The following is a 13,746-nucleotide window of genomic DNA, read 5'->3' as shown; positions in this document are numbered from 1 at the left end:
AAGCAGTTTGGCTGGAGCTGATGCCAGGGTGGACTTCCTCTTCTTTTCTAGACTTTCAACCTCTGATAACACCAGAGTTGTTAAGCCAAATCCTCTCAAGCGACCCATACTGTGAGCAGGGTTATTGTGTCTGAGCTCAGAGTTTACAGTTGTCAGCTCTAGACAGAGTGTGATCAGGAAGGCCATGGGTTTGATTACTGTATTTGAAAGCAAGGGTTATCTGTTTTAAGAGGGAGAGTTTTGAATGCCTGAGATACTTTTAGCAGCATGTAAGCACACAGATGGCATGTGGTTTGGAAGGAAGGAGAGGTCTGCTTCATTCATTCGATAAGTGACGCACACGCAGCAGGAGACACAAGTCAGCGCCAGATTGGGTGCCACCTGCTGGTCAGTTTATACATTACAGTAGCACAGTAATGATGAATGCCAGTTTGTGCCTATGAGCCATTTCAGAACTTCAGTTATCAAAGGATTTTGTTTGGTTTACTTGGTTTGTTTTGTTTTAAATAAATGTTATTTTTGTTTTAATTTGTATTTAGTTTAGATTGGTTTGTTAATTGTTTTTGGTTATTTTTTTGTTTGGTTTTTCTTGTTTTTGGTTTATCTGTGTTGTTTTATTTGCCTTTAAAGCATGTAAAAACATTTTTCCTTTCATCTAGGTGTATAACTTTCAGAGAATGATGAAATTGTGCAATAAACTGAGTGTGAATTATTGATTTATTTATTTATTTGCAAACTTTTGCTCCATATATTTCACATTAGGAAGTGGTGGATATTGTAGTGTAATGTTGTCTCTGTTTCTTTATTGACTTTTAATACTTCTCTTGTTTTTAGTGGAGAATGGGGAGCACTGTGACTTCACAATCCTACGAAACATGCTCATCAGGTATATAACATAAATCTACACCAGCATTAATACCTGATGATGGAGGTGGAATTCTCATAATTTCTCCAAACTTCCTTTAAAAAACATTATTGTCCATACTAAAGCATTTCATCTGTTGCCTTCTGTAATACTCTTGTGTTCAAAAATTTGAGATCTGTATGATTTTTAATGTTTTTGAAAAAAGTCTCTTATGATCACCAAAGCAGCATTTATTTAATCAGAAATACAGAAAAAAAAAAAAACAGTAATATTGTGAAATATTATTACAGTTTAACCCTCTGGAGTCGGGGTGTTTTTGAACCCTGGAGAATATTTTGACATGCCCTGACATTTGTGCTTTTTTCAGTTGCTTATAAACATATTAATAGCTAGAGTCTCATTACACTGTATTCAGTACAAATTGGGCTACAATATGTGAGCAACATGTGCATGTTTGTATTTTTGAGAAAATAATGTTTATACAAGGTTATTGAAAAAACAAAAATTTTAAGTCACTGAAATAAGGCCATATAACACATAATAAACATTTGTTCACAAGACTTTTGAGAACTGGATATTGTAGCCTAGAGTTTTTTTCTTCAAAACAGTCTGAGTTGAACATGCTATGATATGAATCTGTCATTTATTTGTTTTATCTCCTCAATCACAGAACTCACATGCAGGATCTGAAGGACGTGACCAACAATGTCCATTATGAGAACTATCGCAGTAGGAAGCTGGCTGCTGTCACTTACAATGGCGTAGACAACAACAAGAACAAAGGCCAACTCACAAAGTGAGTATTTTTCACTAATACAAGCTTGATAGCCTATTTTAAGCCATTGTTTAATTGTACATCAACATCACTAGTACTGTTTTCTGATGTCAGTCTACTGTACATGAAGCAGATCACCATGGTGTCAGGTCTGTGGTTATAATATGGTGGTAAAGGGTCAGAGTGTAAAGATGCCTTAAACTGGACCCCAGAGCTAGACTGAAACATGCTAATAGTTCGGAAGTCAGCGTCGTGACACTGAAGCGATGAACACATCCAGGCTTCCTAACAGCCGCAGCTGTTCACCCTCAACACTAATCCTCAAATACAGTCCAAACGCTCGCTAACCGGCCATTCACATCCACCCTCACGCGTGTACAGCTCTGTCTAAAGAGTCTCCATCTTAACCAAAGCATAAGAGCGGCCAAAAAGTACAGCTGCTAACATTGTTTTTCTAACACATGATGCACTGTGAGCATGCTAAGTGTGTGTGTGTGTGTTTTCATTTTAGATCTGACACAGTTGAAGGCATGTAAGTGTCATGCACAAGTTCACATTTGTCTCGTCCTCTCCTTTGCTCTGTTTTCCCCCTTTCTCCTTGTTTGTTCACATTCAGAGTCGGGCATCCAGCTCAATGTTCCTTACTGTCTGTAACTGCAGTTCCAGCTTTGTGTTAGGAACATTGTCAAACCTCTGTTCTGTAGTATGGTACCTCTTATGTCCTCCTTTATTTAACCGAGGTTTATCCTGCTTTCCATTAGCTGGCAGTCTTGATACAAATTTAAAAGGATTTCTTAAGTTAGTATAAGAAGCTGGGTAACTCAGGACATGTTCATGGTAAACTGTCTTGGATGCTGCCTGACGGGAGCTAAGACCTGTACATACCAAATTTCTGGCACAGCATAATTTTGAAATAAAAACCGTGTGTCCATATGAAGAGTTCAGATGCAAAAAAAACCTTTTTTACCAGGATCCTTTGTTTAGGTTCAGTAATTTCACTTTAATGGCAATGAAACGGTTATTAGTCAGTTATTGAAATGCCTTATTTTTAAAAATGTCACTTTAGTCAGTTCATTCGTCCATTCTGTCAGTTTTATAGCAGCAAAAGGAACACTGTCATTGCCACTGTAACAACGATGAACAAAACATGATTTAAAAAAAAAAAAGCTCGGCAATTGAAAGCCAGCTCATACACACAGCGTCATTCATCTTGAAATCATATGATTCACTTTGCATCTTCCGATTGGTTCTTCTGTGGACTTAGAGGCTTTGCTGAAAAAGGGAAGTGGCGTTTAGCGGTTTCTGCCAACGAACCGGTTAGCATTCACTAAGTATCTCATTGATGGAGGTGACGTCTAGCGGTTTTGGCATCTGAACTTTTCATATGAACAGTTTCAGAACACAGTTGTTTATATGTTTTGGGTTGTTTTCAATGAGTAGGTCTTTTTTTGTCATTCGTTTTTTTTGTTGTTGTTTTTTGGAGCTGTTTAGTTTTTGTTGTTTTGGAGCAAGTGATTTTTGTTCTGTGTCTTTCTTTTTTTTTTTTTTTTTTTTTCGTCTTTAATTTATCTGTGGGTTGTTTTTCGCAGTTTTCATTTTAGGAGGGTTCCTACACAGTTTGGAAAAGTATGGAATTTGATTAGAGTAATTTCCAGGTCTGGATAAGCATGGTAAAAACAAAACAAAAAAAAATCATGTTTCCAGACCCCTTTTCAGTTTTCTAAAATATATAATTAAGAATTTATAAAAATAAATGTATCATACAAGCTGAGTTTTTTCATGGCAAAAGTTTAGTGATCATTTAGTGACTGAATTCAAGGCACACATTTTCATCACGCAAAACTGTTTGTTTTTACCATAAGTGAGTCTCTTTTGAACTTCATTCAGATGTACTTTGCTGTTTTGTGGTTGTGCCACATAAAACCATATTTACAGTATCAAACTGATGTATCAGAGGTATATTTATTATCAGTTTATAAAGTGTTTTAGGTTTCTTCTCATCAAATGAGAATGTTATCACTTTGAGAAAACCAATTAAATAAAAATATTTACAGATGACTGTACTATATGTGACCCTGGACCACAAAAGTCATAAGGGTAAATTTTTTTGAAATTGAGATTTATATATCATCTGAAAGCTGAATAAATAAGGCTCCATTGATGTATGGTTTGTTAGGATAGAACAATATTTGGTCGAGATACAACTATTTGAAAATCTGGAATCTGAGGGTGCAAAAAAGTCAAAATATTGAGAAAATCACCTTTAAAGTTTTCCAAATGAAGTCCTTAGCAATGCATATCCACTCACAAAAATAAATTTTTGATGTATTTACGGTAGGAAATTTACAAATATCTTCATGGAACATGATCTTTACTTAATATCCTAATGATTTTTGGCATAAAAGAAAAATAATTTTGACCCATACAATGTATTTTTGGCTATTGCTACAAATATACTCGTGCGACTTATGACTGGTTTTGTGGTCCAAGGTCACATATACCAAATATAAAGCTGAAAATAATGCTTAAAGAACTATTTATATCAAATATGGTATGGAAAAATCTACAGAGATCTTTGGAAATTTGAGTGTGGAAAATTTGTGGAATTTTGAAATGGAAAATGTGTAGGAACCCTGTTTTATCCAGGTGTATAACTTTTGTCCAGAATATAATAATAATGTTCATCAAACTTAGTGTGAATTATTTTCTTTTGCTCCATATGTTCGCATTAGACTTGGTATGTACAGGCTTTCGTCCTTCGTAATTCAGCTCCGGACTATCTGGATATGATCTTGACTTGTTATTTGTATGTAATTTTGCAGCCCATGTTAATTGCCTGGTTAATTTGCTCTCATTGTTTGATAAGTGACTTCGGCTTTGTGGCTCCCTGTGCTATCTGAGCGATGTTGATCTTGCGGCCTCACACTAACACAACCGCAGTTCAGCCTACTAACTCACATTCCTCAGACAACTGCACCGCACTGAGTCCTAAAACCTCTCCCACCAGGGTCCTCTCTTCCACTACTGCTCCTTTGTTTGTAAAACTCAAAATTTTTGATTAAACGGTCTAATGAATGTGTGTTTGTGCATCTGCCCTTGCGCTGCTTTTGCGCGTGTGTGTGGGTATAAGTAGGAGCCCCCTGGCACAGATGGAGGAGGAGAGGAGAGATCATGTGGCAAAGATGAAGAAGATGGAAATGGAGATGGAGCAGGTGTTTGAGATGAAGGTCAAGGAGAAGATCCAGAAACTCAAAGACTCTGAGGCAGAGGTACCATCTTACACGCACACACCCAATATATACTTCATATTTGACTGAGCTACTCAAACTGTTTCTGCAGTATGTACACTGTGCACAGTATGCAGATTTTTTTTGGATGAGATACTGGGTGTACTACATTATCCCACAACGCAATGGGTTTCAACTTTATATTTCCTGTATGATGAATGAGTAATATCTAAGACCATTTTAGCATTATTTGATCTGACAACCCAAGACATTTTTTACAGAATTTCATTAATATTGCACATTAATTGTATTTTCAGAATGATATCCGAGCTTAATGAGGTCATATGACAACAATGTACTGTAGCATTACTAGCGTACCACTGTTTCAAATTGTTTATTTAATTGTTGAAGACATATTATGCTGTATACATCATAAATGATTCTTAGTAAATCTGGTGGGTTTTTTTGTTTATTCAGCTACAGCGGCGTCATGAACAGATGAAGAAGAACCTGGAGGCTCAGCATAAGGAGCTGGAGGAGAAGAGACGTCAATTCGAGGAGGAGAAGGTCAGCTGGGAGGCCCAACAACGCATGCTGGAGCAGCAGAAACTGGACGCTTCCAGGTACACACACTTTTACAAAACTAGTGAGCTTCAAGCAATTAACACTAAACCAAACCTTAGCCCTAAAATAAGTACATGATGTTAATTAAAGTGCCTCTATTATGCTTTTCAGATATTAGCTTTTATGTAGTGTGTATTACAGCTGTTTGTGAATGTAAAAGGTCTGCAAAGTTTCAAAGACCACACGACAAATGAGGAACCTTTTCATAGTTCCTATAACTAATGGTGGAAGTACTCGCTTTTTGGAGTGTTCACACTGCAGGAACTGGGAATGATTTTAGTTCTACAGTAGGAACGCCTTTTTGGGGAACTAAATTAGCTCCTACTTCAGAGTAAAGTCTAACCCAGCACTATAGGAACTATCAGAGACATAAGTGTACGTTGATTGGCCGAACGCATGCGAAACACTGGCGCCTGGCTTTTTTAAGAAGCAGTGTGAAAACAGTTCATAGCCTATATATTTACTCCACAAACATAGAAAATAGCGATAGATGGACCAACGCTGAAGTCCTGGCACTTCTCAATATTTACGCTAAGGAGGAAATCAAAAACAAAAAAACAAAATAACGATTTTTCAACAATATAGTGATGGGCCGATTTCAAAACACTGCTTCGGAGCTTTGCGAATCGAATAAGGGTAAATTTTTTTTTAAATTGAGATTTATATATAATCTGAAAGCTGAATAAATAAGGTTCCATTGATGTATGGTTTGTTAGGATAGGACAATATTTGGTCGAGATACAACTATTTGAAAATCTGGAATCTGAGGGTGCAAAAAAGTCAAAATATTGAGAAAATCACCTTTAAAGTTTTCCAAATTAAGTCCTTAGCAATGCATATCCACTCACAAAAATACATTTTTTATATATTTACAGTAGGAAATTTACAAATATCTTCAAGGAACATTATCTTTACTTAATATCCTAATGATTTTTGGCATAAAAGAAAATGATGTTCGGCCAATCAACATGACTTTAAAGGGACCAAGCGAAACATGACTACGTATTTCTGCTCAGCTAGCGACACTGGGCATCAACCACACGGCAAAAGCTATAGTACTTTTTCGTATACCGCTTATTTTCTTTGTTTAACAGTAGGGATGCACCGATGGGATTTTTTGGGGCCGATTCCAATTTTAACAAACAATTATTGGCCGATACCGATATTTGTCACTTCCTCTCTTATTTGAAATTTTGTCATCAAAATAGATAGTATTTTGTTTTAAATCAGCAAAGCTCAAAAACACCAGCATTAAATTATACTAGCAGTTTTATTGCTGCTTCATCGAATAATTTCTAACGATCATGGATTGTATCCGTTTAACATTCAGCAGGCCTACATAAATACAACCAAACAAAGATACATATTAAATAAACAGTGCTTTTTAGGTAGGTTTAACAGTTTTCAGGTACAGAAATAAAGTAATCAAATGTGAAATAACACTGCATATTCTTCACTGCATAAATTAAATACATATTAATCCTTTATTGTAACAGACTTTATTATGATTAATCTTCTAATTTGTTTTTGTATACATTTTAATATTTTTTGTAAGTTTAAATATGTATAAGATCTGCACTCCTTTACAAATGCGAGACTCCTATTTTGACGGGTTTTCTAGTCTACGGAACTATACGGGTAATGGACAGCACGCAGTTCTTCAGAGATATTTTGTAGATTTAAAGTTTGTCAGTTTATTAAACACCCCCCAAAAAGGCATGAGATCTGTATGTATTTGTTTACTGTTAGTTGTAATAAGTGTGTTGTGTAATTCGTGTGTATGCTGTAATTTTTTTTTTTTCTCGGCTGAACAATCGGATTGTTGTTAAACAATAGTACAATCCGTTGAACATACTTTGAATGTACTTTATCCACCTTATTCCTGACTAGCCTACTGCATTTCGAATTATGGGTTGCACTTCTGGTTTGGGGAACTTCCATTTAAAAGACTGTAACGAATCGTTTCAAATCATAAGGTTGCCCTACAAATAAAGCTTATCCGTCAGTCAATGAGCTGTCAATTTTTCTTTCATGTTTTATTTTCATACATCATGAGAATAACGTAACGCTTGGTATTTTAACATAACATGTTATAAGAAGAATATCTATGGCAAAAGCTCTTTTCAGTCGCTGCTTTCTATCCTCGTGATTATTTTCTTTTGTCCCTTTGCATACCGCTGTAATAGTATGAAAAAGGACAACATATACTGCACATCTGTGGTCTGTTCTCCTGATATAATTTACGATATATCCCATTAATAATTTACTGGAATGCACAAAGAATCTCTCGTTTTTCTCCTCAAATCCTCACGTCTCTTTCCAGGTTTATTTTCACAGGTAAATACAATTTATTATCTGTAAAAATGATGGAAGTCACTTTGAAATAGTATCACACAATGCTGAAGTTCATGAACATTTTTTATTAAGGCAACGTATACATAATACAGATATATATCACTATAGTTATGTTTAACCTGTCCGTTATTGCTGTGGAAAGAATCGCGCTTTTTCATGGCCTGTTGAAAGTACCTTGTTGATGCTTTTACACTTTTAAATGTCTTTTTAATGTTCGTTGGTTGAAGGGTGAGTAGAATAATGTCATCTCATTGTACCCAGTTTAAAAAAAAAAAACGTATTATTGCGTTCATAGAGCGAGCCTTTCACTGACTGTTTACAGCTTAACGGAAGTTACACCCATAATTCGCGCAAAGCGTCATGGGGCGTAGGAATAAGGTGGATTCTATCCCTCACAAACCTTGTTTTCATTCCTGTCAAAAATTATAAATGGCACTACCATGACTAAGGTCTGTTGATGTTAATGCCATTGTTACTGTTCGTATTATTGTGAACACAAGTCCTGAGGAAACGTCTGGTGCTGAAATTCAATATGGTAATGGACTTTTTGTTTATGCGCTGCGAGCGGTAGACCAATCACAACAGACTGGCTCGGACCGTTTTAGAAACTGTCAGAAAAGTGGTGATGCTGCAATGTATATTATGTGTTTTACAGTGCTTTTTGTCCTTGGATGCTTGTAAACATTGTAGGAGACCTTCAAAACAAAATTAAAAGCCTTTAAAATACAATAATGGGGCACTTTAATATTACTCAGTACTTATTTGTGTAAATACACTGTAATAACAGCGCATTAAAACAAAGTGGCATATTACTATTATTATTATTATTACTATTAGTAGTATTATATGCATATTTTATTCATTAATCATTTGTTCCATGTAATTAAAATATTGTGCAATCCTTTTATATTTTAAACTGTTATAAAGTGTGACTGCCAATGTTTATTTTCTCTAATTTCCTTTTTTTTTCTTATTTTCAATCCTAAAGGACCTTGGAAAAGAACAAAAAGAAAAAGATCTTTTAAACCACTTGGACCATCACCATATTCTAGTTGCCAATTATACCAGCCTGAACCCTCAGTCAGTCTGCCGACCAAAATCATACATTTATATAAAGCCCCATGTTTTGTTTTTTGTTAGGTTTTTTTTTTTATGTGGGGACAGTGTGCCTCTGCACACCCCGCTGACCTGGAAACACTTAACACTGTCCACACATTATGCTCTTTTTCCACATCTAAAAGCATCGGTTCATTTACCAGACCTCAGAAACTGAGAGCGCAGAAGCGCACTTAATCTATAATGAATAAAAACAGAAACTTCTCAGAGATATGCAATATTGTATGAAACGATAACCTCTTTGGGTCTGTTTTGAATTTGTAATATGTCAAATTCCCATCCTGCATCATATGTTTGTTCAGTGTTTTTAGATCCAGAGGTCACTTCCTCCTCTCCAACTGCATATTGATTGGCCACATCAATAAAACTAAAGGCTGAATCTTACCTCAGGCATTTCTGTCCTTTAAACAACTTTTTTGTGGCTTCTCTTCCCTTCCTGAAATGTTAAGCTCTTCCAATATTTGTGTAAATTAAATTATTTAGCCATGGACCTTAGCCATTCATGAATTGTTTCTTCAGTTACTATTATTTTGTCATGTTTAATTTGTTTCTCATATAATTTTCCAGTTCACTGTTTAAGCGGTAGCACATAGTCATCTACAGAGCGTTTATGAATGTCACATGATTTGTTTATGGATCCTCTATTATTAATGAATGACATTTATGCAAAGTCTAAAAAAAACTGAGGATACATCACACATTATAAGGCTTTTTTAAATGATTTGTTCATGTCTGTTGCCTACCGTCGGGTGCGTTTCCTGTTCTTTGTCGTGTAAACTGACCCGGGAGCAGTGAGCTGGCATTCTTGGCCAGTTGTTTTTTGTTTTTCTCTCTATAGGCACCGAGTTCCACCTGAGCTGGCCTCCCCCAATACCACACTTAGCTTTCAGTCATGTACCTCTGCAGCTTCTTTTTATAATTTTGTTTCTCTTGTTTTGCTTTTTCATTTTTATTGTAAAAAGTCACAATAAACTTGTGATGATGCCATTTGAATAGTACGAGTTGCTTTGTTTTGTTTGTAAGCGATCAAGACAAACGAGATGCATTAACGGTTATAAAACAGTATATATAGGCTACATCTATGGGGCAAAAATACAATGACTGGGCCATTGGCATCTATTGTAAGTGCATTTCATTTTGCACTGAGGAGTCAAATGTATTGTGGTATCTGACAACATGCTACAGATGCTGCTCATCGAGTTCAGTGAATGCAAATTATAAACACTGAGTGTCATGTTCAGAAACAGGTCTGACAGGAAGAGGGCAGCAAATACTGCATGAAATGTAGGTCTGCCTTGGTGTCAACCTCCTATTGCTGTCTTGTGACTGAATTCGTCATTTGTTCATTTTTTTTTTTTTTTTATTGTTCAGCATTATACCACCAACCTAGAAAAGCAGATTTGAAAAAAATTAACGTGATGATTTGCTTGACATTTCACTGTTGTCTCTTTCTGAATAATTAATATACTTGTTTAAAGGCAGTATTATTTAGTATAATTTAAATACTATTTTTTTATTATTATTATTTTAAATATTTTTATATTTTTATTTTAAAATTTTAGTAAATTTGTGTCATTGTTTAAGGGTTGAATAAGGTATTTAAAAGTGTCAAAAAATAATTAATTTTGAAGTTTTATTAAGTGTTAATGAGATTATGTGGTTTTTATAATCAATTAGCACTGCTTTTGTCTTCACGACCATGTGGTCCTTTACAGGTGTCTGAATGATGTCACATCCTGTCACATAATTCTGACCGCATGACTTGATCCAAAATGTTCTCTTTATATTGGTTACTCCGAATGACATCGATGAAATTAATTTTTCCGGACATTCTTTCTCATAACAAAGCAACGACTTCTACACACAATTTTTTTACCATTTTGCACTATGCTGATATATGATGTTATAAAATCATGCCAGATTAAAAAAATATATACATTTATTACATTTTAAGATATTTTAATCACAAATGAAATGGCTGTATTGGCCTTTGGACAGTTAAACCGAATGACCTTTTGACACTTCAAAATCTTTAAAATACCTTTATATGTAGCAAAATATAATTAAAACCTTTTGGATTCAATAAAAGTGATCCAGTTGTACTACCTTACATACTTTGGATGTCATATCTTTGTTTATTATTATTATTATTAAAGCCTCTGGACAAAAAAAAAAAAAATTACCCATCAGGTAATTACCCAATTACCCTTAAATGTCTAGTTTTTTTTTTTCTTCAGTTTTATTTATTTTTGTACATTAACTTCAACTAACTGAAATAAGTTTAAGGATTTTATTATATTTTATTTCAGTTAAAGTTTATTTTCTTAACAAATATGTTTTTTTAAGTAATGGTTTTAGTTTGATGAAAATAACCCTGCTTAAAGGAATGTTCCAGGTTCAATGAAAGTAAAGCTCTATGGACAGTATCTGTGGCATACTGTCACAGAAAATAATGTTGATATTTGGTTAATGTTAAAAATGCATGCACATAAATGCACTTGCAATGGAAGAATGGGGTATGACAATGCATACCCCAGGGACCCACTAGGGGGCCTCAGCAAACTTCAAGGGGGCCCCAATAAATCTTAAAATCTTATAAGTTATATTAACATAATCTTAATTAACATGCTAAAAAAAAAAATAAAGATGTACAACATTGACATAATATTGACATTTTTATGACTGCAAAAGTACCCGAGGTAAATATCATCTTAGACACAAGAGCATTTGAATATTGTCTTGGACAATGGTGGGGCCTTGGAGTCAAAAAGGTTGAGAATCACTGCACTAGGCTTAAATTTATGTGTTAACATCAGATTATTGTAATGCTTTACTTAAGGGCATAGTTACGAAATCTTTAAACACATGTAAAGAGTAACTTTCACAAAATATGCAACATTTAACTGCCATCAGTCATTACATTGGTGGCGCATAACTACAAGTTCATCCAGAACAATAGTCCTAATGCTAAAAGGATGATTCAGAGCTCAAATCATTTTGGGACAGAAGAATTAATGTTTTGTTTTTAAAATTAGACGTCCATTATATATGCTTTCCTGTTCACTGTTTTTACTGTTGTTTGTTTTTATAAACTAATGGTAATCATGGTAATCAGCATAACTCCTATTATACTATGGTCTGTCTGAATACTCAATTCTGATTGGCTGGAAGGTGTAAAACGTTTAATGCACAGGTTGTTCGAAGTCAGTGTAATCACTGTTCTATATTAATGCACTGTTTTCACTGAAACCAGAGTCGTTGAAAGTCGCCGGGTGGCTGTTTGCCTCCTCCACATCGTGTATTAAAACTGTTTACTTGAACTGGAACATCCCCAGTACTAGTACTTTCACCAAGAAATTGTTTAATTTCAGTCATGGGATCTCATCTGGCTTGACAACACAGTCTTGAGGCCTCTGCACTCTGAGAGGAACTCCTCTAATGACATTTGAGTGTGTTTGGTCTTTCCTATCACGTATAACTTCTGCCCCCATTCTAAATGTAACTCTCAAACAAATGGAGAACTTTGAACTAATGGAGTCTTGCAGTAATCATTGGGAGGACTCGCTCATCAGGTGATGTGACAATCTTGATTCTGTGATTGGCCCACTGTAATCCCTGATCATCAAGATAGATGTTGTTTCAGCCAATCAGTGCTGACTCTCATTTTTAACATCATAGGGTTACTGTGGAGAGAACAGTGTTCAAACTGAACACTCCCCAGCAGTCTGTTTAGGCTGAAATAAAGCATAGAGGTGCTCTCTGAAGACCTGGTAAAGACTTCAAAGAAAAATCAATGTGCCAAAGGTTCATAGATGGACACTGACACAGTAAATAATGTGTTAAGGTATGACTAGTGAACTCAATCTGATATGAGATGCTGCAGCTTTTCACACTAAAATTACAAGAATCGCAGATAATAATCAATTATTATCAGATAACCTGCTATCAGTCAATCGGATAATCTGTTTAGTCACTGCAACCTGGTCAAACTCATGAACATGGACCAGAAAGAGTTCATGAAGACAAAGACCCTTTTAACCATGCAAAAAAAGAACACTGGTTGCAACAAAATATGTTTAATCTAATGTAGTACTGGGTCCAGTAAGGGTAATATATTTGCACTTATAAAACGGTAAGTTCCTGTCCTTGATTCTGACTGGTCAATAGCTGTGTTTTATTCACAATAAAACATGGCTATGACCGCTTCACCCAACGGTTCTGTGTATCACTACACAACACCCTTAGCAACCACTCTTAGCAACATAAACTGTTTGTTCTCAATTTATATTGTTCATTGAAGCTTACTGTATTATGTAGAAGAGTATGAGAAAGATCGAGTGAGCGAGTTTATTACCTGCATTCAGATTTAGCATTTTCCTTCAGGTCAGTCCTATGTTCATAATAAAAAATCTGTTTAAATGTCCGCTGCAATATCTTGTCCTTTTAACAGTTAAGGGGTTTTCCCATGACTGACAATGCTAGTCAACGCATTTGTCAATTGTGTTTTGTTCTGTGTTTACTACAGTTCAGTCTTTTCAATGTAAAAGTCTTTGCTACTGACTGACACACTCATAAAGACAGTCTTTGCCGCCATCTAATGGTGTAATAATGTAACTTCTGTTGCTGTTCACGGTCAGGGACTATTTTTTCCAGCGGAAGGAAGGCTTTTAGTGATTTTACTTCATGAAAGTTGCATGGATAAATTTTTTTTGGCTTTAATATTTGTATTGTGTGGCAACCATTTTATAAAAGCAATAAGGTACTCCAGGCTAGTGCTGTATCGT

At 35.2% G+C, this 13,746-nt stretch overlaps 1 protein-coding gene across 4 annotated transcripts in view; it reads left to right on the top strand.

Moving 5' to 3' along the window:
* The window catches only part of septin7a (septin 7a), a 51,741-nt gene extending 41,786 nt beyond the window's left edge, over positions 1 to 9,955 (top strand). Inside the window, exons 10-15 of one of the 4 annotated variants that reach the window (XM_051872493.1) lie at positions 835 to 886; positions 1,536 to 1,661; positions 2,152 to 2,172; positions 4,774 to 4,909; positions 5,345 to 5,490; positions 8,835 to 9,955. In XM_051872493.1, the coding sequence (XP_051728453.1) occupies positions 835 to 886; positions 1,536 to 1,661; positions 2,152 to 2,172; positions 4,774 to 4,909; positions 5,345 to 5,490; positions 8,835 to 8,871 (518 nt within the window). In that variant the 3' untranslated portion in view covers positions 8,872 to 9,955. Of the gene's footprint in view, positions 1 to 834; positions 887 to 1,535; positions 1,662 to 2,151; positions 2,173 to 4,770; positions 4,910 to 5,344; positions 5,491 to 8,834 lie in introns of all 4 variants that reach the window. The other 3 variants (XM_051872492.1, XM_051872495.1, XM_051872494.1) reach the window with 3 other exon arrangements.
* Positions 9,956 to 13,746: the final 3,791 nt, after the last annotated feature.

This window comes from Ctenopharyngodon idella, chromosome 19 (assembly GCF_019924925.1).
Source record: "Ctenopharyngodon idella isolate HZGC_01 chromosome 19, HZGC01, whole genome shotgun sequence".
Classification (NCBI taxonomy): Eukaryota; Metazoa; Chordata; class Actinopteri; order Cypriniformes; family Xenocyprididae; genus Ctenopharyngodon; species Ctenopharyngodon idella.
The sequence above is the reverse complement of the archived record's forward strand: the minus strand, read 5'-3'. Positions and strand labels throughout refer to the sequence as shown.